Source organism: Chroicocephalus ridibundus, chromosome 3 (assembly GCF_963924245.1).
Source record: "Chroicocephalus ridibundus chromosome 3, bChrRid1.1, whole genome shotgun sequence".
Lineage (NCBI taxonomy): Eukaryota > Metazoa > Chordata > Aves > Charadriiformes > Laridae > Chroicocephalus > Chroicocephalus ridibundus.
Genome location: NC_086286.1, coordinates 19,608,571 through 19,629,675, shown reverse-complemented (window position 1 = coordinate 19,629,675; position 21,105 = coordinate 19,608,571). Strand labels below are relative to the sequence as shown.

Genomic DNA, 21,105 nt, shown 5'->3' with positions numbered 1-21,105 from the left:
CAGTCTTTTTTCCCAGGAAATCTTAAAAATCAGAAGCAGCTTTTTATTAGTTATACTAAGCAATCTGTTCCCACTGTGACTAGTTAAAAGAAGCAGCTGGTGAGACAACTGGATACATTGTGCTTCTGCAATACAAATAATCTCACCTCCAGAAACAAACGCAAATGGAACCCTCACAATTCTGGTCAGAAGTTCATATGTTAGAAAAATAGCTCAGGGTAACTTCAAAAGCATCCCAGAGCCCCAGCCCCCCCCCCCCTCTGCCATTCCTCACTTACTTCTTTCTTAATTTGTCTTCTGAAAGGCTTACTAACAATGACTTTCAGGTTTGTGGTGCACAATGTCACGCATTAAGAAAAATATCAACAAAACTTCCTTCCCAGTATTGCAGACAAGTACAAATAAAGCAATCACATGCGCTGGAGGACATTTTAATGTACACAAAGGTGCTCTCTTCCCTAACAAAGGCAGGCTTTGAGGTTGGGAGGAAGGCTAAGGAGGCACTACAGGAGGGCAGGCCACTATGTGGTCCCAGCCACACAACTCTCAGAATATGCCACATCCATTTAAAAAGCTTATTCACCATAACATGGAGCTTCCAAATACTGCCTTTAGGAGATCACAAGATCCCTTGCCAACTTTACAACATGACAATCTGTAAGCTGCCATCAAACAGGCTAGTTAGTAACTCCACAAATTCTCAAAAAAAGTTTAACATGACTTTGAGGTATGTAGCAGTATTAAGAATTGACGGTTCATGCACAAGAAAAAGCCTGCCAGTACTGCACAGAATGGAAGTAACGTACAATTTAGGTTAACCTTCAAATTAACCTTAAACATTCAAAACTGAAGTGCAGACACTCCTAGTTTGGAATACCAAGTCCCTACATGTACACAAGCTTTATCTGTACACACACCCACACAAGCTTGTGCATAATGCAGCTCACAGACCAGCTCAGCATTAAAAAAGCATTCAAGCTGCCAAGACAAGCACCCTTCAAGGTATGGGATGCCAGAACAGCATGGCTTGTTGATTTTATCTTCAGACTTTGATCTCTTTCTGCACATGTGTAATGATAATGCAAGCCGTACACAATCACACACTCCCATCCTCGCTCACTGTAGGATGCGGATGGTGTTCATCTAATGGGCTAGGCAATGGCTTGCTCTCCTCTTCATTCTCATACTTTGAGTGCATTTCTAATTAATCTTATTCTGAAAATACATTTGCTCTTGCAAACTTCCTTCATGATGCACACTGTCTGCGAACTATGTGTGCGAAGTACCAATATGACCAGCTTTTCCACTACAGACCTTTGAAATTACTATAAAGCGAACATAATTCAAAAGACAGATTCTATTGACTTGAATTGTATCTGTCAGCCTGCAATACTTTCGCTCGCGAGACAAAAGCTAACAAAATACTCGTACTGAGAAAGATGCAATGAACCCCACCAGTGATAAAACATGGTTTCAGTAAGTGCCCAGGGCTATTCAGGACACTGACTACAAGAGGCAGGGAGAAGAAACTCCTCAGGACAGCATTAGTTAGCTGAGCTTCTCCATGAGACCCCTCTCCCTCCTCTAGCATTTATTGTCAGGGCTTTCTCTATTCCCAGACACTGCCTCCAAGTCCTAGCACGCTCAACTTGTCCAGTTTCAGTTTGCTCAAACTATGCAGACATTCAGCATCAAGGTCACTAACAGCACCACAAAGTACTCCATACTTGCCATTTCAACATCCTGTCCCAGCTCACTCCAGAGCAAAACAAGGAACACGCAACAACGGCTAAGCAAGCCAGGGAACTCGTGTTAGCTCATCTGTAGCACCGCAAACACGCACCAAACCAGACACTGCTGGCTAGAAAAGGAACAGTAACTGGGATTTCCCAAGCTCTAGCTGATCTAGAATGAAAGTAAAAGAAATTCAGTACTTCAGAAAGTAACTTGGTCAAATTTGAAAGGATTTTTAAAAGGAAAAGATGCACTCCAAATACAAGAGCCAAATTCTGGCATACATTCCTGCTTCAAAGATGGTAAATTTTTGTTGAAAGGCTTTATGTACCACGATTTTTCATGTGAAAATACCACCTATATCTTCCACCAAAAGCATTTGGCCTGTATTGCTGAAAGGCTTTTTGCTGCACCAGATAACCACCATGGAGAATTTCAGCTGGAGTCGCTGAAGTCTAATACATGCACAAGTAAACTCAACTTGGCATCTTCCCATTATGAATAGGGTCTAGCAGCCTTCACAACACGCAGAACTACCATGTCCTACCTGCATTGTCCCCATGCAGACACAAGATATGAGAATATCTGAAAGGAATGAGAAGCCTCTGCCATAAAGAGCATCACGACTTTTCAGAGCCTTTTAAAAACTTTTTATTGCATGGCATGATATGCCTATAATTATGACAACGTTAGATTCACAAAATCCAGCATTAAAAGGTCAAGTCCTTGAATATCAAGAAATTGTTATATTTTGCATAAAACATTTGTGAGGATGTTTTAAAAACGAACTATAATAGCAAACGTTGTTAGAAACTAGCCATCAATTTTCTCAATACTGAGACTTTGTGTGGAATACAAGTTTACTGTACTTGTAACAAGTAAGCATAATACCTTACAAAAGGAATTACACAAAAGAGTAATGAGACAGAACAATTTACATATACTACATTAAGTGTCCCAAACAACTCTGCAGCTCAAGAGAGAAAAGCAAAGACAAGCACTAAAATATCAATAATTTTTAGATTTTAAAATAAATACAAAATACAAACCACAAGTGGGCTTTTTAAAGGCTGCACAGTTTACACTCTTAGGTACTTCAGTATGAAATTGTCCTTAAAGCTTAACATAATACTACTACTCTTTAGGAAGGAAAAAGCCAATAATTTTTTTCCCCCTATTTCCCCGTAACGTTCAATTTTGAGTTCTCAGACAATTTTACATGCCCACACCAGTTAAGTGAGACCATTTCTGAGAACTCTGTATTATGCAATATTTATACTTCCCAAAGTTTTGCAAATTTAAGAGACATTTTACGGAAACATATTTAAAAGATACTATATACGCAGACTCTTTGTTCATACTTGTCATACTTCTGCCTCATTTTTTATTTATGTATTAAGTTCAAAGCTTTTAAACAACAACTAAGTTCCAAGGAAACGTAAGTACAGGGTCACTGAAAGATTTTGCTACGAGAAACATTATTTAGAGAGACACTGTAGTAAACAACAGATTTTACGGTAAATGAAGAAAAAAAATATAAAAGTGGATAATACCTATTTGGTAAATTATATTTTGCTTAAGCTGCCTTATAGACCTGTCCTTTACAAGGAGATAGAGAAGCATTTTTAAGTAAGCAAAAGAAACAAACTGTACCTGAGATAGCTGCCAAAATAAGCAACAATATTTGGATGTTTACAGTCTTTCATCATTATGATTTCCTGCTGCACAACAGCAAAATCTTCTCCTGAAAAGCAGAATGAATATTTTCATTGGCCTGGTTCATACTCACATCCCAACTAGACTTTCAGTACGTGTTTATGAAATAAACATTTTAAGTAACTAAAATTAATTATCTGACAGTTTCAAAGACATATAAAGCAGTTGTAAATCAATATTTACTTAGTAATAAATTACTATATTCTTAAAGAGTTTCATCCTGGGGCAGATGGACACATCTGCTGTCTGATACCTCTTAGGATATTGGCCACACCTCTTTCTAAAGTCTTTACTTTTCCTAAGACCCCACCGTGTCTATCTGCATATGCCCTGCCAATAGCCCAAGCACTTAAAAACACAACAAAACTTTGCTATTTTTGGCCATATGTCCAACACACATCAGATTATCTTCCTGAGCAAAAAAACATTCAACAGTATGCTGCTGATGCAACTTTTCAGTAACCTTGGTAAGGACATGAATTTATGGACTTTGCGTAACTTATGTCCAGATAAAACACTGACATAGATGTGGTGTTTCTCTGAGACTTACTATTTGGTACCTCTGTTGGACCTGTCTTCCTATAAAACCTTCTTACCAGATGCGCACACTGAAAAAGTCATGTATGAAATTGAAAATTTTGTTTTGGGGACGTTGTTGCACGGGTTTTGTAGGTAAGTTAGAGAGAGAAGGCAAGAAAGATATCAAATGTAAGAGAATGATGGTAACATATTTGATGGCCTTTTCAATTAATTGTTTAAGAACTATACGTCAAGTGCTCTTTTGCAGTTCAGTATCTTACACTGGGGCTCCTACAAAACTTCTTAAGTCATAAGGGCAAATTATAGCTAGTTTGGTATGTTGTTGCCAAAGATGCTCTTCTGAAGTTTGTTTAGTTAGTAGACATACACAGTCCACATAAACCAACTTATTCTTAGTAACCTCAAGGAGTTCATAGGTGAAACAAGCCTGAAGGCCTAAATTAACCATTTAACTTCACAAATAACTTAAGAGGTTCTGTAAGCTAGTTGAAAAAAAAGGAAAATTCGATGTATGTCAAAATCCTGCTTTCAGTGTACTACTGTAGCACACTTCAGCATTACTCAAGATAGCTTTTAAACCAGAAGCCAAATTATTGTCCAAAAAGTTGTATACAGACACTAAGCTCATATTTATCAATTTTTGCAACCCAAAATTAGTTCTCAAATATTGCCATTAATAAATTTCAAATGTAACATAACAAATTCCAACCAAATTGGCCAAGGCATTACCTAAGAAAATGTGTTTTAAGTTTCTCCCTAGATGATCTAACCATTTGATACTTTTTAACCAGAAATCCGATATTCGCCTGTATTTTATTTAACTGAAAGCAAATTTCAAACTACAAGCTGCAAGCTAACATCACAACAGACTGCCTACTATCTGTGGTGTATTGCTGATGGCTTGCTGTATCCTGACTACACCTTCAAACATTCAAACACTGAGGAGTAAACAAGAAATTATTTTCACGTACGGACAGGTATCTCTGTGAAAGGACACGATTCCTCCAGTATTTGACCGGTGTTTTCATTGCATCCAAAATAATAAAGTAGCATCAGCTTTAGAGTAAGTGCTTAACATTATTAGTTAGTCTTCACAGTCTTCCCCAATCTGCAAAACTTGCAAAGAAAGCCAGTGCCACACTTCTGGCATGTGGACGCTGCCCATCTGGAGCTGACTGAAGCCTCTACCCCAACTGGAAGCGACAACTCTAGAGAGAAACAGCTCGCTGAGCAAACAGAGGATAGCGAGAGCGCATTCTCTGTGTACCACACTCATGTATCCCAAGGCTGCTAAAAATACTAGATTGAGCTGCAAGATGACAGTTGTTCGCCTCATCAGCATAGCGTGAGGGCAAGTTACCCCTGCTGCAGTGCACCTCCAGGCTCTGGCCGCAGCTCAGAGAGCATACACAGCATGATTCTCCAAGTCCTACTCAGCACAACCCATACAACGCTTTTTTTAACCAACTCACTTCATGTTTAGAGTGGAAGTAGCTAAGTAAAAAGTTGCATTATTTTAAAGGTTGACATCATCTGGGTCTGCTGAGTCCTATGGTTTTTCCCCCACTACACAAGTCTCCTTTCCCATTTTATCCTTACAGTTCCATACTGAGACACAGCACGGCTGCTCATCTTAGCTGGGCTGGTTGTCCATGTCATGCACAGCCAACTACTCCAGCAATGGGAACTGACATAAAAAGCCAAAGCAGCAGAACTAGACAAGATAATCTGGGAACATGGTGTTCAGCATGAATAAAAGAAGTGCGATGAACATACACTTTTGGAACTACATGGTAACATACTGTCCTGTCCCAAATTTTTATATGTGCATGCATTATTTCTGATCACTTCCAGAATTGTAAGAGGAAAAAATGGAAGAAAGTAGCAACTTCTTTCCCTTCTTGCCTGCATAGACCTTAAGGATCAAACCAGGAAGTAGTAAAGATATTTCCCCACCCCCAACAGTTACAAACTAAACAAGAAGTCTGGATATTTTACTTCCTAGATTACTGTACCCTTGTTCAACAAGTCTAGCCATATTAATAGACCAGCCCTCACAGGCTGATAATTGATCTGTAGGGCATACGGCATTTGTGACATCACAACATAAGCACAGTTCAAGCATAAACCTAGCATACAACGAAGTCCTCATCAGTCTCCAAGAGAATTTCAGGAAATACGCTCAATTCCTGGATGCTAATGCTCACCTTTTATTACACCCTTCCTTCTTTTTATTTCTCCCTCTATGCTCTCTCCAGGTGAGTTCTTTACTGCCTTGCTGTTTTCCTCATTTCTTTTGTTCTATGAAGTTTTTTGTATCACATGGGTTGAAAAAACAGTACTTAAGAAAAAAAACACAACCGTGACTGAAATTTTAATCGGCTTTCCTTTAACTGTTCTCCAGTTACCCTTCTTCCTCTCACATTCTGCTTGTCATGCTTGTTATTTTTCAGAACACTGTATTTTATAATACACTAAAAGGCAACAATTATCCCTTATTTCAATAAGTAGACTCAGTTTGTTTTGTACAATTTTATCTTAAGCATGAAAATATTTAGTTTCCGGGGCCTATTTCAGTTAAGAAACACTTACCTGGTTCTAGTTTTATTACTTTAATTGCTGCTAGCTCACCCGTGTTGACATTTCGAGCCTACAAAAAAAAAAAAAAATTTAGACAGCAAAACACAGCAACCAGCTCTGCATTCTCAACTTGACATTCTGTCACAACACAGAGTCAAAGAGCAACCAAGACACTTAAGGGTCTAAAACAGTAAAACCACTCATTGGGATTTTTTTTTTTTTGAAGCAAAAACAATCTCAGGAGGAGCCAATAAATTAAACCACCTTGTATATTCACATTTCATGCAAGGTTAGATTTTTTTCCCCCAAATACACCATGCATTTTTTTGGGGGGGGGGCTTACAGCATATATTTTCATTAGATAAGCATCCTTATTGAGTTCTGTTATATCCAAAAGACTTATTTAAAATAATCCATGTCTGTGCTGTCTGTGCCTTTACTGTCATTAAGACAGTAAACCAAACAGTAAGAATTCTGTAGCTAGCATGCTCTTCTCCAGCACTAGTTTGTAGTAAGCACTCTTATAACAAAACTTCTCATCCTAAATCTATTTTCTAACAACAAAGCAAGCTATCTAAAAAAAAAAAAAGAAAAAGAAAAAGAAAAAGAAAAAAGAAAACCAGGTAGCTAATTCTTACCAAGATCTGAAGCTTTAAGTATGCCCAGGAAACCCTGCACTGCCACACAACGGTCCTAACTTATGCAAGTTCTCGACCATGCTGTACTTCCACATTAAAACCCATAAACAAACCGACCACTGAGATACTGACTGCAAAGAATTTATAACATGCACAGATCTCGCAGCAGACAAGCAGGGCCCAGGGAGCATCAAGGGCTGTACCCTGCAGCATACCTGACTGCTTCCAAGACTCCCATTAGAGCAATGCAACACTTCCTGCTCATTTCACTACATGGTCCCTACTCTGCGCCAGCAACAGCATCCTTCCCTTTCCGCAATGGTGCGAAGAAAACAAGCCAGCAACAAAGGAATTAGAAAGCATTTCCCTTGTATATACGGCAGCTCTGTGGCCAACTTCAGCAGCAATTACTCAGCAGCTTAACTGCATTTTGTACGGGGCTCTCATGCTAAAGCCTACATTCCACTGAGCAAACAAGGAAGCTAGTTTTTTTTTTAAAGCCATTAAAAAGCAACATAAATTATGGTGATAATGATTTCTCTTCTAGAACCATTGCGTTTGACTACAAACTGAAAACCAAGTATCCATTTACCCAGTGCTTTCAGGACGCTTCTGTGCCCCTGACCCCAGCTATGGGGAGAGGGCAGCAAAGCTGCACCCCAGCGCTGCAGCAGTAGGTCCTGAAGGATGCTCAGCTACAGCCTCTCCTCTCCCCAGGAGAGTCTTGGTACCCAGCGCTGCGCTGGACCACCCCCGTGCTGAATGCTGTGACAGATCCACTCCCTGCACAGCAGCTTTACAGCGGCTTATGGTCTTGTTTAAGGTCTTACACCTTTACAGTGGCTAATGGTCTAATTTAAGTCACTCTAGGAGTTCGAGGGCTCACACCTTTTATGAACTGTCCGTGAGACTCACCGAATACTGAAAGGTATTGATTCTTAACATGGCAGCTTGAGAGCTGGCTGTTGAACCACAAGTAGAGGGGGGAAAAAACATAAGACTATAAAAAATAGCTAGTAATAAAGTCTGGAAATAAACACAGTGTGTATTTCTGGGTTCAGAGATCTACTCAGGTTGTTGCTAGCGCAGCCAGTCTCAAACCTCCCACTGTTCCTTGGTGTGGCGACACTCTTCTGCAATGCTGGGAGCGCTGGCATTTGCAAATAATTTCCAAGCAGACGTTTATGGATAGATCCCAAGACCAGTGGGTATCCTGTAAAAGTCAAGGAGTAGTCCAAACTTGAAAGACTGTAGAAAAAACAGTTTAAAAATAAATTTTCTCAGGCAGCCTTCCCCGTAAGTCATTATTTGCCCATCCCACTGATGGCAGCAGCGTCCACTCATCACTGTATGGTGGAACAAAGACGCAAAGACATTAAGAACCACAAAAATAGTAGTTCCTTTTATTTCATGTGTTGCTTTCATTCTCTGGTACGCAAAAGTGGCACCACTAAAGCATGAGCTAGGATTTTTATTATTTTCTTTTGAGAGCAGGACACTGAAGAACTGTTGAAAATCATGGGCAGGAAAGAACAAACATGTCTTTTCACCTTCAGCTTAGGCATTGCTTCCTTTCTTCAACACCAGCAGTAGTGGGACTCTTTGGCCAGCTGGTCATTCTCTGGACCAGCAGATGCCTGGGCTCATGAAGGCAAGAAAGGAGGAGCAAAATCTGATTCAATGCAGGTCACCAATGCCTTCAGGAACAGCAGGCTACCAACCGCTTAAGGGCATGAATTGTTACTTAGGAAAACATGACTTAAAGTTGACAATCTGAATAAGTTATCACTTTGCATCGTATTTCATTTGGGTTATTAGCATTGAAGGTGTTATCACAAGTAAGAATACGAATTGCCTTTGTTAATCTGAGTATGTGAAAAAAGAGATAATTCTGATTGTAGTGATGCAAGGGTTCCTTGCGGAGGGTACAGATGAGGATTAGGTACCCCAGAGAGGTTTTACCAGATCTCATCAAATACCTTTGAGATCACCCCTTGTGAAACAATTCCTTGCCTAAGCTCACATGAATAAGAGACTAAGAAAGACCGAAGTACTGTATGCTTTTCAACACATGTTGGAGCTGGCTCTGACCCTTACTTTGAGGGTGCTCACATACATTACATACCATACGATATGTCAGTATTTACAGGACATTACCTTTTGCTTTCATTTGGCATAATCACACTAAACTTGACAATTACTTATGGGTTTTGAGAATGAAGCATCAATAATGAGTAGGTAGCTGAAGAACAATTTCAAGCAAGTATTTTGGAGTTGGCAAATGCAACCAAAAATTTCAGAGGCTCACATAAGAAAACACACTCATTTTTTGTTTCCACTTGCCCCGTAAAAGCTCTAACTCCCAGCCTTCCTGATGATGAGGTTGCCGACAATAGCCAAGAGATCTTCCTCCTATCCCTGTTTCCATGAGCAAGAGCCTGCAACTAATTCCTTCACACGCAGGTTTCGCTATGTCCATGGGAATGCATTACACAGGTTTTCCAGAAGCAAAGATCAGCCTGTAATGCCTGCATCTACACACAGTCACTTTACTAAATGTGTACAGCATTTATACAATGTCTGCTCTGGAAAACCATATAAGGATCCACATGCTACCACCGGCTAGAAGAACGATACTCTTCCAGAAATCTAGACTGCTGTATTGGGGGAGGAGTTTAAAAAAAATCCACCAACTGCTAAATCAGGCTGGAGAAGCACTACCTAATTAAACAGAAAATAATTACTGGTGTCTCTGTGACAACAGTAGGATATCAGATCAAAATGTTATACAAAAAACTGCCACCCACTAGAAGTAAAAGATAGAAAAATCCAAGTTTTGTTCTTATTGCACTATACAAAAAATTCATTAACCAAAATGTCTCACAACTGGAAAGACCTTATTACTTTGAAGCAGAGAAGGAAAGAGCAATGGAGTGGGGCAGTATTCAGATGGCCTCTATTTAAGAAACACCAGCCAAGCAAAAGATGTGCATGGTGTGTGTCTGAAAAGGAGTGGAAAAAGAAAAGGAGGAGGAAGGCTAGTACTTAGCACTGCCATTAATATATGGCACAACAGTAGATTCATAAGAAGGAGAGGTCTGTGCAGCTGAAACACAGTCATAAAATCCAAGGAGGTAAACATCTTGCCAAGTTTATATTTGTCCTTCAAATGGAAGCTGGTATTATAAAGTGTACAATGCCATAACAAAAACTAGGCCAAAAAGCAAAGTCTTGGACAGTAACAACAGGGTGCTTTGTTTTTGACTACCTCTTATGTGAATCGTTGAGCAAAATGCAGGCGAGTGACCTCTAAACAAGTTGCTACTTCACGCGATAACTGGTCCCAAGGCACAGACAGGCTTCCTGAACCTGGATTAGTTCCGCTCTTCAGGAAAACGCACCCAAACGGCTTCCCAACCCCCTTGCTTCCAGTCCTCCCCTCCAGCCTCTCTCAAACCCACAGGACTCCCCCAGGGGCTGATGGAACTCTCCAAGACAGCAGAAAACCACCTGCCTCTCTTTTTTTTTTTTTTTTTGTTTAGTTTTCTGCCAGGTTAGCTAACTGCGCTGGCCCAGGCATCATGCTGAGCACCAGAGCTAACATGAGGTAAGCAGGAAGACAGCCAGGAGCAGGGTAAGGAATCACCCCTCTCAGGCAACAGTGAGCTTTTTACATCAGTTCAGCCCATCCTCCAAAGTCACAGCTGTAATTAACAGGAACTGAACTGCTAAGAATTATGCTAAAAGTAATTAGGTTCCACATTCTGGCAGGAGACGCGATACCTAAAAACGCAACAGAGCTGCAATTTTAGAAAACAATGCTTTGATAAAGGTGATGTTAAACAAAAAAGATCTGAAACGAAGGCAAACAAAAATCCCTGCACAAAGCATGGATTCTTGGTTAAGTAAACCACAGTTACAGAAACTAAGCCCTTTAGTACTTACTCACCACAGTAAAAACAGGATGGCCAAACATCCACTCCTCTCTGCCTGCCTGACATGCTTCAAAAGGCAATTAAAGATGAAATACAGAGCCTTCAAAACACAGACATATCTCCAGCCAAGACAAAAGGAGCTTCAACAGCTGTAAGGTCAATCAAGAAGAAAGGAAGACTAAAATACATATCAAAAAGCACACAACCAAAAGGCGCAGTTTCAGTATTTCAGAAGCAGCAAAGCTGTAGAAGAATTGATGTCTAAATGGATCACCCCAGGAAATACGGCACAGACGTGGAGAGATGAGATTTGTGCGTAGGACTCCGCAAAATGGGAATTCATCAAAATTCAGATTCATCTGTTCTGGACACATTCCCTTCCAGCAACACATAGGATCTCTATCAGAAACCAGAGACTCCGAAACACAGTTGACAGCAGAAAAGAGTCACACCACCTGTTCCCCAGAGATATCCACAAAATTGGAGAGTTTCAGCATGAAGCAGTTGAGCTAGTAGCTGTATGACTTCCCTCACCAAAACTAACGCTCATGCCAAAGGGCCGGGGAGCAGAAAATTAGGCTTTTTCTTTTTTAAAAATGAGACCTCAAGCAAAGCGCACCCTACTGAGTTCTGCGTTGTCTTCATTTGTTAAATGGCTGAAGCCATAAATGACAAAAAGAAGTTAAATAAGGTAGACATGGTATAACTGATACCTTTGCAGGAACAATAATCTCACTAATTATCACAATTATTTGAATTTCAGTCAAGGGCAAAGTAAAAGAAGGGCTTTTCATTTTGGAAGATGCTGAAAATCTTTGGAAGGGTCCACTCACACTAGATGAATCACCTGTGAGATGGCAAATGAAGTTCAACCTTTATTAAACCAAAGCAATGATTACTTTTTTCCCCCCTCAGGATATGCTGTGATATAAATTGATCATATGAACAAAAGAAATGGACCTACAATCACCTCAGAATGTACTTCAAATCTATGTGCAGTTACTACCAAAACCATAGGTATTAAGATGGGGGTAAACAGTAAAATTATAGTATTATTATTAATACGGTCTCTGTCAGAATACCACGTGCAGCACTTGTAGCCCAAACCGTAAAAGAATGGCATAAATTACAGAGGACCTGGGACTAGGGATAATTAGAATAGCCATCTCATACCAAGAGACAGAAAAGTCTTTCTAAATGAGAGATGGAATAAACAAGAGCAAACAAAATTAAGCAACCACTTCATTTAACTCCAGGAATATCTCCTGCAACTGAGCAGGACAGGACAGTATCTCTTTTTCACAATCAAAAAGACATAACTCTTCTTTTACACTTTGCTGACCACCCTACACAATTAAATTCTTTGTAACAGTGAAATAAAGAAACACAAAAGACAGAAATTACTTGTACAACAGCATAACTAATTTTCCTCCTTTCTAGCAGTTGTCATTTTGGACGAGAATATTTGACAGAAACAGAAGGTGAAATTCAAAAGTTTTCCTGACACACAACTGCAATCAGAAAAGCTATTTTTGTGTCAGTCTCTAAACTAGACTTTAGATGAAGCTAAAGTACTGGACAAGTTTACTGAGGCATAGAAAACAAAACCATACAAATGGAAGTGTGATATGCAACACTCAACTCCAGAAATAAACAACACTATTAGCAGATTTTCTGTCCGTGTTTTGTTACATCAACCATCCAACAAAGTAGTAACTCAGTTTCACCATTAACTTTAGCCCTCTTGAGAGGAGACATCTCTGGACAGATTTGAAGTCCTGTGTTTTACTTAAACTTCAAATGAGAACTTTGCAATATTAACTTTTTACCTATCTAACATGGAAACATAGCTTCACTGAAAAAAAAATTAAAAACCCAATCAATCATCATCGCTCTTTCAGACCCTCATCAAAAACAGTGTTATGTCCAGTGTTTATGTCCCTGGGATACATTAAGAACCGAGCAATCAGATGCCTGGCATACATTAAGAACTAAGCAACCAGATGGAGCCTCATCTCCTACAACAAACTTACACTTAGTTAGAAGAGACATACTATTCTTAACTGTGCATATTTGACAGAGAGCTAATGGTATGAACAAGTTACCCATTACCTTTCTTGTGAGGAATTCATTATCATCTTCCCCAAGGCCTCTATGAAAGCTGAACTTGGGTGGGAGGGCAGATAACTATAAAATCCGTACTTGCAGTGCACTAGCACATTTCCAGGTACCAGCTAAACAGCAGGACTCATAGCAGCAAGATCGCATCAATCTGATCCATATCCTTGTTCCCTTTGAGTTTACATAGTTCAGTCTGCACCATGGGCTCTTACTTCAAATTCAAAAATCTTCAGAGTAGAGACTCTGCCTCTTTTTCTTTCTTTTTTTTAATATAATTTTTTCTTTTAAAACAAATCAAGCATTTAACCTATGCCCTGTTGTAGTTCAGTTCAACTAAAACGAAGCAAGGAAGTAGATGCCAGTCTGCTGTTCTGCTTTCAGCTCCTCAACTCTTTGCCAGGAAAGCAGGTTACAGAAAGGTCAACATTTAGCAAGAATGTCAACATAACAAGATCGTCATCTTGTTAAGGCAATAATTCCTACCTACTAACAGCAGAAATACCTCCCTACATGGCTCTTCCTGCTAAGGGGAGAAAATCACAATTTACAAAGAACAGTTTGAAGATGCCAGAGTACATCCAGCGCTTGTATCCACTTCACTGAAATCCCACCGCTGATGAGCACCATCGTCACACAGCTAATCTCAACTTCACATAATTATTTCATCAACCACAAACTTCACCTACAGGTGACAGAATGAACCAAATGAAAGTAGTTTTACGAAACCCCTCACAACTTTAAGATAAAGTCCTAGTAAGCTCACGTGTGGATGACACATAAGACTATATTACTTCCTCTTTGTCACATTAAAAGTAACCCGCTTTCATTATTATTTTTGGGCTACTTTTATGCTCCACTTTGAAGGTGCCCTGGGCAAGACCTTGCCTCAAAATGAAACGGCAATAACCCATCCAGGGGAAAAGCACACTGCATTTTCCCTACACCATCCACACCCTAATCAGAAAGCATTTACGTCTCTCTTATCTAGAAGAAATAAACAATGCCAGCCTAGTGTATTCTGGTCCTGATATACCATCTTCTATCTCAGCTGCCACAGGCAGATTGTAAACATAAACAAATCCACTCTGAGGAGGGAGTCTTGTTTGAGTTGCCTCAAACAAAAAGAGTCACAAGCAGTGCCAAACACTGGCCACTCATAGAGCACTGAAATGAAGGCTACTGCAACGTAAGCATGACAATTGTCAAGAAAACCTTGACAAACCAAACGAAACTTGAGAGGTTTCAGATGCATAGTGGTATTGCAAATCTAAATACTCGCTCTATGGTTAGAGGTAACATCCTTAAAATTAAACTGTAAACACGGATGACTTGGCTAATTCACATCCATCAAAATCGTGTACAGACCACTGAAAAAAAATCTGTTTGATATCACAGAGTCAATATGCCAGTTAAAAACTGCAACAGAAATAGAGCTGAGCACATCAAGATAACAGTTTGCAGAAAAACATTAAAACAGAGCATAAGGCAATTAGACTCAGCATAGTACACAAATACTCAAAGAAAGCCAGCAAGGTGGGGAAAGCAATATAAACACACCTTTCAATTAAACAATAAAGCAGGGAGGGACTTAGCATACTAAGAACACCGTAACAAGGAGATTTAGGTCCTGAAACTTTCGTAACATTTAAGCGAGCTGAGATTAAACCAAAATCACCCCAATCCATCCAAGACTTCATTCTAGGCGCATTCACTTAGAGTCAAAGGCAGCATCAGCACCAGCTTTGTGCACCTCAAATTGTGGAATGGCTCTGCATGTTATCCTACAGCCCTGCCTACCAAAACAAGGTTCCTTAAACACACACGCGCACCCTCTAACGACAAAATCAGACCAGAAGACACTTGGAAAGCACACGTTTAAAGTTATGCTTCCAACAGGCTGCACAAGACTTCACTTCTACCCTCTGCTCTGCCACCAAACAGGAGCGGCTCGCAACTAGCGCCGTCCTACCTGACAGGCTGCCACATCCCATCAGGCAAGAGTTCAACTGGATACACAAATAACAACATACGCTGCAGAGCAAAGTGTCAAAGGAAAGGCCAAAAAGTCAAACTTACATTCGGCTGCTGTTGCTTTAGCTTTGCTTTTCCTGCGCTTCTGAAGTTAGGACAGGATCATGAAAGACTGATCCTAACGACACCTTTCCCCACTCCCCAGTTTGCCCTCTGACTGCTCGGCCTCACGTTTTACAGAGACACAAGAACTGCTGCTTCCACCCAAGACGACGACGGGAGCGGCAGCCGGGATGAACAGGCCCGGTCGCCCTCAGGCACGCGATTTAAAGTGCCATTTGGGCTGGAAACGAACGAGCGAGCGTCTGCTTCCCGCAACCCCCACAGCTCCCGGCTCGGCCTGGAGGGCAGCCGACCCGCAGGCTCCGCCCGTGAAGCAGACGCCCGAGCCGGCAGCCAGCAGCGGCAACAACCGGCTCCCGGGGCTGCTCCACGGCTGAAGGAGCCCGAGAGAGCGCGGCGGCCCCGCACCGCCAGCCCCGCGCCAGCGGCGGGGCCCGGCCGCCCCCAAGCGCCGAGGCGACCGCCGGGGGCCGCCCCCTCCATCACCCCCTCGCACGGGCCGGCCAGGCCGGCGGCAGGGAGAGACACGGGAGGCAAGGCCCCTCCGTAAGGGAAGCCGGCCCGGTCGCCCACCCGCCGCCATGAGGACCGGGGCAGACCCCGCTGGGCCGGGGGCGACCCTCGCTGCCCGCAATGGCGGGAGCCCCCTCAGGGCCAGGGGGGGAGGGAGGGGGAGGAGGGCGTCGCTTGGCAACGGAAGCCCCCCTCAGATTTCGGAGGAGGCCCGACACAGTTGCTTGTCAACGGAACCCACCGCCTTGGGAAGGGGGGGGGGAAGAGACCACACGCGTCCCCGTCCCCCGAACCGCGGCGCTACGTCTACCTTGTAGACGTCGCCGTAAGTGCCGCTGCCGATGCGCTGGATGAGCTCGAAGTCCTCCTGGGGGTTGCGCCGGGACAGGTCACACACGCGCCCGCCGCCGCCGCTCATGGTGCCGGGGGAGGCCCCCGCTCGGCCGCGGCCCCCCAGGCCGGGAGGGGGTGGGGGGGGGGGGGCGGGGAGGCTGAGGAGAAGGGGAGGGGAGCCGGTACCAGAGCGTTCACCACCTCCCCCCGGCCCGCTCCGGCAACATGGCGCCGCACCTCCTCACTGCGCAGGCGCCAGGGTCGCCGCGGGGCAGCGGGGCGGGACGGCGACCCTGGCGCCTGCGCGGGCCGGCACCGGGCAGGGCGGCCTTTCCTGCGCATGAGCCTGCTGCCTGTGCCGCCCGGTTCCCCCGCCCCGCCCCCGGCAGGTCCCCCCCGCCTCTTCCCGGTTGGGCGTGAGGGGAGGGCGTCGCGCTCGGCACCTCTCTCCGCCTCCGCCGCGGTGCTGGGCAGCGCCGAGCCTCTGCGCGATGGGGCCGCTGGCGGCAGCCCTCGGCACCGGGCGCTGCTGTCAGGCCGACCCCCGGCGGCCGCCCCTGCCGCTCCGCCGCTTCCCTCACACACACACACCCCCCCCCGCCGCAGCCGCCTCTGGGCAGCGGCCGTCCGGTGTTGTCCCGGCACGCTGCGTTATGGCGGACCTGCTGCTACCGAGGCACCGACTGCCTCGTCCGCAGGCGTGAGCGTCGCTGCCGGCTCGGGCACCCTTCTGGGTTCGGTCCCCTGTGCCTGCAGCCCAAAAAGCCAGCCTTATGCACACCCACCGGTACCCACCCCACCCCCAAAAGACAGCACCCCAGCATGCAGCCGGCACCTCCCGGAGCTAGCCCCTCCTCGGCACGGGAACCGCCATCCCTCCCCGGAACCCACATATGAAGCCGAGGACCCGCAAATCCTGGAGCCCAAGGACTGCCTCATGCTGTCCCCTCTCCGCGGGTGCCCAGACCCTGGTCTGTCCCTTGGGACGGACCACTTCCCCACATCTCAGTGCGTTGGAACCCGGCGCTCCCTGCCCCGGCGCGCAAAACTGGGAACGCGCTGGGATCCCAGCATTGCCCCACTGCCTGCAGCTTCCAGTGCCAGCTCCCACGGGAGTTCCTGGTGCCCTTGCTGGCTGCCGTGGGGTATCTGTCACCCCAGCAGGGCGTGGGAACCATGTGTTATGGATGTCCCCACATCTGCACCATGCTCTGCACTGGCCAGTCCCCTGCACCGCTGGCGCAACACCTGTGCACAGCCACCCAACACACCCTGGCTGGGAAACATCTTCCCTTCATCCATAGGACCGCTTCCCCTTACTTTGCACCTTTTTGGAGCGTTGTACGTGCCCCCACGGGGTAAAGTGTGCACTCCCTCTCCTCTTACACTATCGCTGCCAGTCCTGCTTCTGCTCCCATCTTGCACCCAGCTTTCCATCATGGAGGAGGCATGTGGGTGCTTGCCTCCATCCCCGTCGCCATGTGGGGAACAAGTGACAGATGGCTGTGGGAACTCTTCTCCCCATATGTGCAACCCCTGGAGCATGGCTCTGCGGGGCGCCTCTTGGGCTCTGTACCAGCGAACCAGGCATGGCTTTTTGCACCACACTCCTGCTGCCAGTGACTGATGGGTGACATCAAGAATGGGGCGACAGGGGAATTTTGGTACAAAGAGGCACCATCTGCTCGCTGCCCCTGCCTGCCTTGCCAAGGATTTTGGCATGGGGCACGCTTCTCTCCGCGGAGAAGGTGTGTGGAGTCAGGGAGCTGGGCACGGCCCCATTTCAATGCGTGATTATCAGAGCAGAGAAGGAGCTAAGGGGGCTGAGCTCTGGCAGGTGTAGCGGTGATGGCTGTGAAACTGCACAGTGACCGTCTGTGCATTTGTCCCTCCGGCCCTCCTGAGCCCTGACATCCCTGACCTTGGCTTCGTTTTTATGAATTTTGATCTCACAAGTAAAATGGTTGTAAACATGCCAGGATCAGCTTCAGGCTGCTGTGATTTTTCCTGGCACGTGACTGAGGTCTTTGGGGCGTGCTGTGCTGCTTTCTGCTGTGGAAGAGCTGTGACAGGCAGCAGGCATAGATTAGCTGCCACAGATGCTCTGAGAGCCGATCCAAGGGGACTGGGCTCTGTGACAAGTTCGGGAGTAGCAGCAGCTCTGAACGAGTTACGGAAGGAAATGCTAGGGAGTTGAGCTCTGTCCGGAAAGGCTAACGGACATCCTGCTGGGGAGCACCGATAACCTCGTCACCCGCCTGCTCTTGCCTCTCAGTCTTCATTTTTATCTCATCAGAAGGGAAATGGGTGATAGTTGTTCCCATGTTATGTGTTTGCCAGGTTCTGCTTGGGTAGAAATGGTTATGAATGAAGCAAGCAGCATTATTTTTCTCCTTAAATCCTGCTTTCTATCCCCAGCAGCTGCCTGCGCTTCCTCTGTTCTTGTAAAAACACCCACAGGTTTCTCCGGGAGTGTCTGTGTCCCTTCTCCTTGGTAAGAGGGAGGGATGAAGCTGAGAGATGTGCCCTCTGCTGCCTTCAGAAACCAGAATCAAATGGGTATTGATCACCATTCGCTTCCCCAGGCTTTGGGGTGACTTCTCCCGCTTTCTCTTTTTCGTCCTGCTCCTTAGATGTGGCTATGGTAGGACAGTTGAGCCGTGTGCTGCAGAGAGGCAGGCTGGGCTTGTCCACTCAGAAAGATCAAAAAAATTCAGTACAACTGCATTTGGATGTTAAACATTTCTGCAACAGTTCAGCCAGTGCTCTTGCTTTAAGGGTTCTTCTGGTGATGGTGGGGGATTGGCTGTGACATTTGACTGCTGTGCCTCCAGGGATCATGAGCCTCAGCTGTAGTCAGCGGCACCCTACAGCCACAGAAAATACCTTGCTGAGGCTGGATGCCTTGTTATTTCCAGCGCTCACAACTCATGCATCCTGCTGCTGATGCTGCTTAGATCTGAAATGCCACTTTGTGCTCTACAGTCCTAGAGCTTGAAGCGGGAGTGCTGGCTCCTTGGCCAGCATGCATTGGCAGGCTCCACCTGGCTCCAGCCGGGTGATGCCAATGTGATTTGCCGCAGTTGGAGACCTCTTCCCACCCCTCCAGCATCTTTCCATTCCAGACAAAAGGGTGAGGCGCTGCATCTGCCGGCGTTGCAGAAAGAAGCTGTGGCCTAGGGCCAACCTGTCCCTGTTGCTTATGGGACTGGAGACGCTGCAAGTGGGAGAGTGACCTTACAAGGGACACAGACCACCTGCTTGAGCCCAGTGGGATCAGACATGGAGGCAGGCAAGTATTTTCTGGAATGCTGAAGGCTGCCTTGGTCAGGGGAAAAGCTGTGCTTTGTGTCAGCCTCAGGGCAGGTTCGTTGTGGTTGTAAGCTGTGCCCCAAAGAAAGTGTATGAAGGAAAGTTTCAATTTAGAGGGCCCAGTTGGCTCCAGATGTGGGAGGCCCACGTACACAAGTCCCATACTGGTATACTTCTGTTGCGGTCACTCCTGAAGTCTGGGGGGAAGAGCTAAGCCTCGAACTTTCAGGGATGACTCTAAGAGTGTAAAAAAGCAGCAGTGGAGCCTGGACATTTTTCAACTCTCCTCAAACACGAAGCTTTTATGTTGTGCTTCACGGAAAACAAAATAAAATCTTTCCAGCATGATGTTTTCAGTCCGAAGTCTTGGCTTCTTCCACACTCTTTTCCTCTTTAACACCTCCCCAGAGCAGCTGCCCATCCTCCGGCCCCTCCTGACTGCAGCCAGCATCTCTTGGGTACCACTTCCTTGTGGCATCCCGCATCAGCTCCTGTCTGTTCTGGGATGCCTTTCAGTGGTTGCTCCCCATTCAGCTGACCAAGTCCAGCTCCATCCTCCCAAGCACCCAGCACCCTGGCTCAAGGAGAGGCGCCCACGCAGGGAGAGACCCTTTGCACTGCATGGCTACTTTATCTGTAAGTGGCTGCATGGCCCGAGACTGCCTTTTATAGCAGCCACCTCCATGGTGTCACGCCGAGGAGACAGTGACAGCTCATGCTGGGATTTGCCCTGCAAAGAACACAGAAGGCAAAAATGCCTTTTTTAGGGAAATGGTGCCCCAGGGCAGCAATGGCTGCAGGGGCAAGGCAGGGCACGTATCCGTGGCGTTTGCCAGATGGTGGCCCTTTGGGAATACCGATCGGTGGTGCAGCGTGTGGCAACTGGTTCCCAGCCAGACCCCTGCACTGCTTTTTTCCTTTTTTTTTTTTTCCCTCCCATCTTACAAAAAATAAAGCTGCATGAGGTCCAGGCTGTCTTCCCCCTTCTTCCCTCTCCCCTGCAAGTTCCATGGCTCAGCCAGCGCTGCCACTGGCCAGCACAGGCTGCTTGGGAGAAGTCAGCAATAGCCAGTTCCCAGAAGGCTGGGTTCCTGCCTGTGATTTTGCATTAGTCAGAGCATTGTTTCTTCTGCTGCAGTGCAGGCCTCTTCTGGGAAGGTTTTGTCCTTGCCAGGAGAGGCACGAATATAGCCTGAGAGGAAAAACACTGATTGCCTTTGCTCAGCAGTCCAGTAGGAAGCATTTCCCTGTGTTTCTACATCTTCGTGTGGAAATACTCATCTGTGTATTTCAGAGAGAAGCAGTACCTTTTTGGAAGGGGCGAGGGGGAGGGAAGAAGTCAGGCTTGCATGTAATAGATAAGATTTTACCAGTGCTGCTGGCCATCAGTGGTCTCTGGAGGATCCAGGACATGGGTGCCGGTACTTGGAGATGCTGGGTAGAGCTGATTACCCAGAGGAGAAAGGGTGGGCAGGAGCTGAGCAGATGCTAAAAGGGATGAGGATGAGGGCAAGTGACAAGGACTAGCTGTGGGAAAGGGGGCAATTCCCAGGCCTGAGAGGGGAGAGCGGTGCTGGTTTTGGTTACCT

At 45.4% G+C, this 21,105-nt stretch overlaps 1 protein-coding gene across 12 annotated transcripts in view; it reads right to left on the bottom strand.

The window, feature by feature from the left end:
• MAP4K3 (mitogen-activated protein kinase kinase kinase kinase 3) overlaps window positions 1-16,397 on the bottom strand; it is an 81,062-nt gene extending 64,665 nt beyond the window's left edge. For 4 of the 12 annotated variants that reach the window (XM_063328261.1, XM_063328263.1, XM_063328268.1 and 1 more), the window contains exons 1-3: window positions 16,182-16,396; window positions 6,583-6,640; window positions 3,388-3,478 (exon numbers count right to left, since the gene is read on the bottom strand). In XM_063328261.1, the coding sequence (XP_063184331.1) occupies window positions 3,388-3,478; window positions 6,583-6,640; window positions 16,182-16,289 (257 nt within the window). In that variant the 5' untranslated portion in view covers window positions 16,290-16,396. Of the gene's footprint in view, window positions 1-3,387; window positions 3,479-6,582; window positions 6,641-8,123; window positions 8,143-11,157; window positions 11,283-14,821; window positions 14,905-15,340; window positions 15,478-16,181 lie in introns of those variants that run through there. The other 8 variants (XM_063328260.1, XM_063328269.1, XM_063328265.1 and 5 more) reach the window with 7 other exon arrangements.
• Window positions 16,398-21,105: the final 4,708 nt, after the last annotated feature.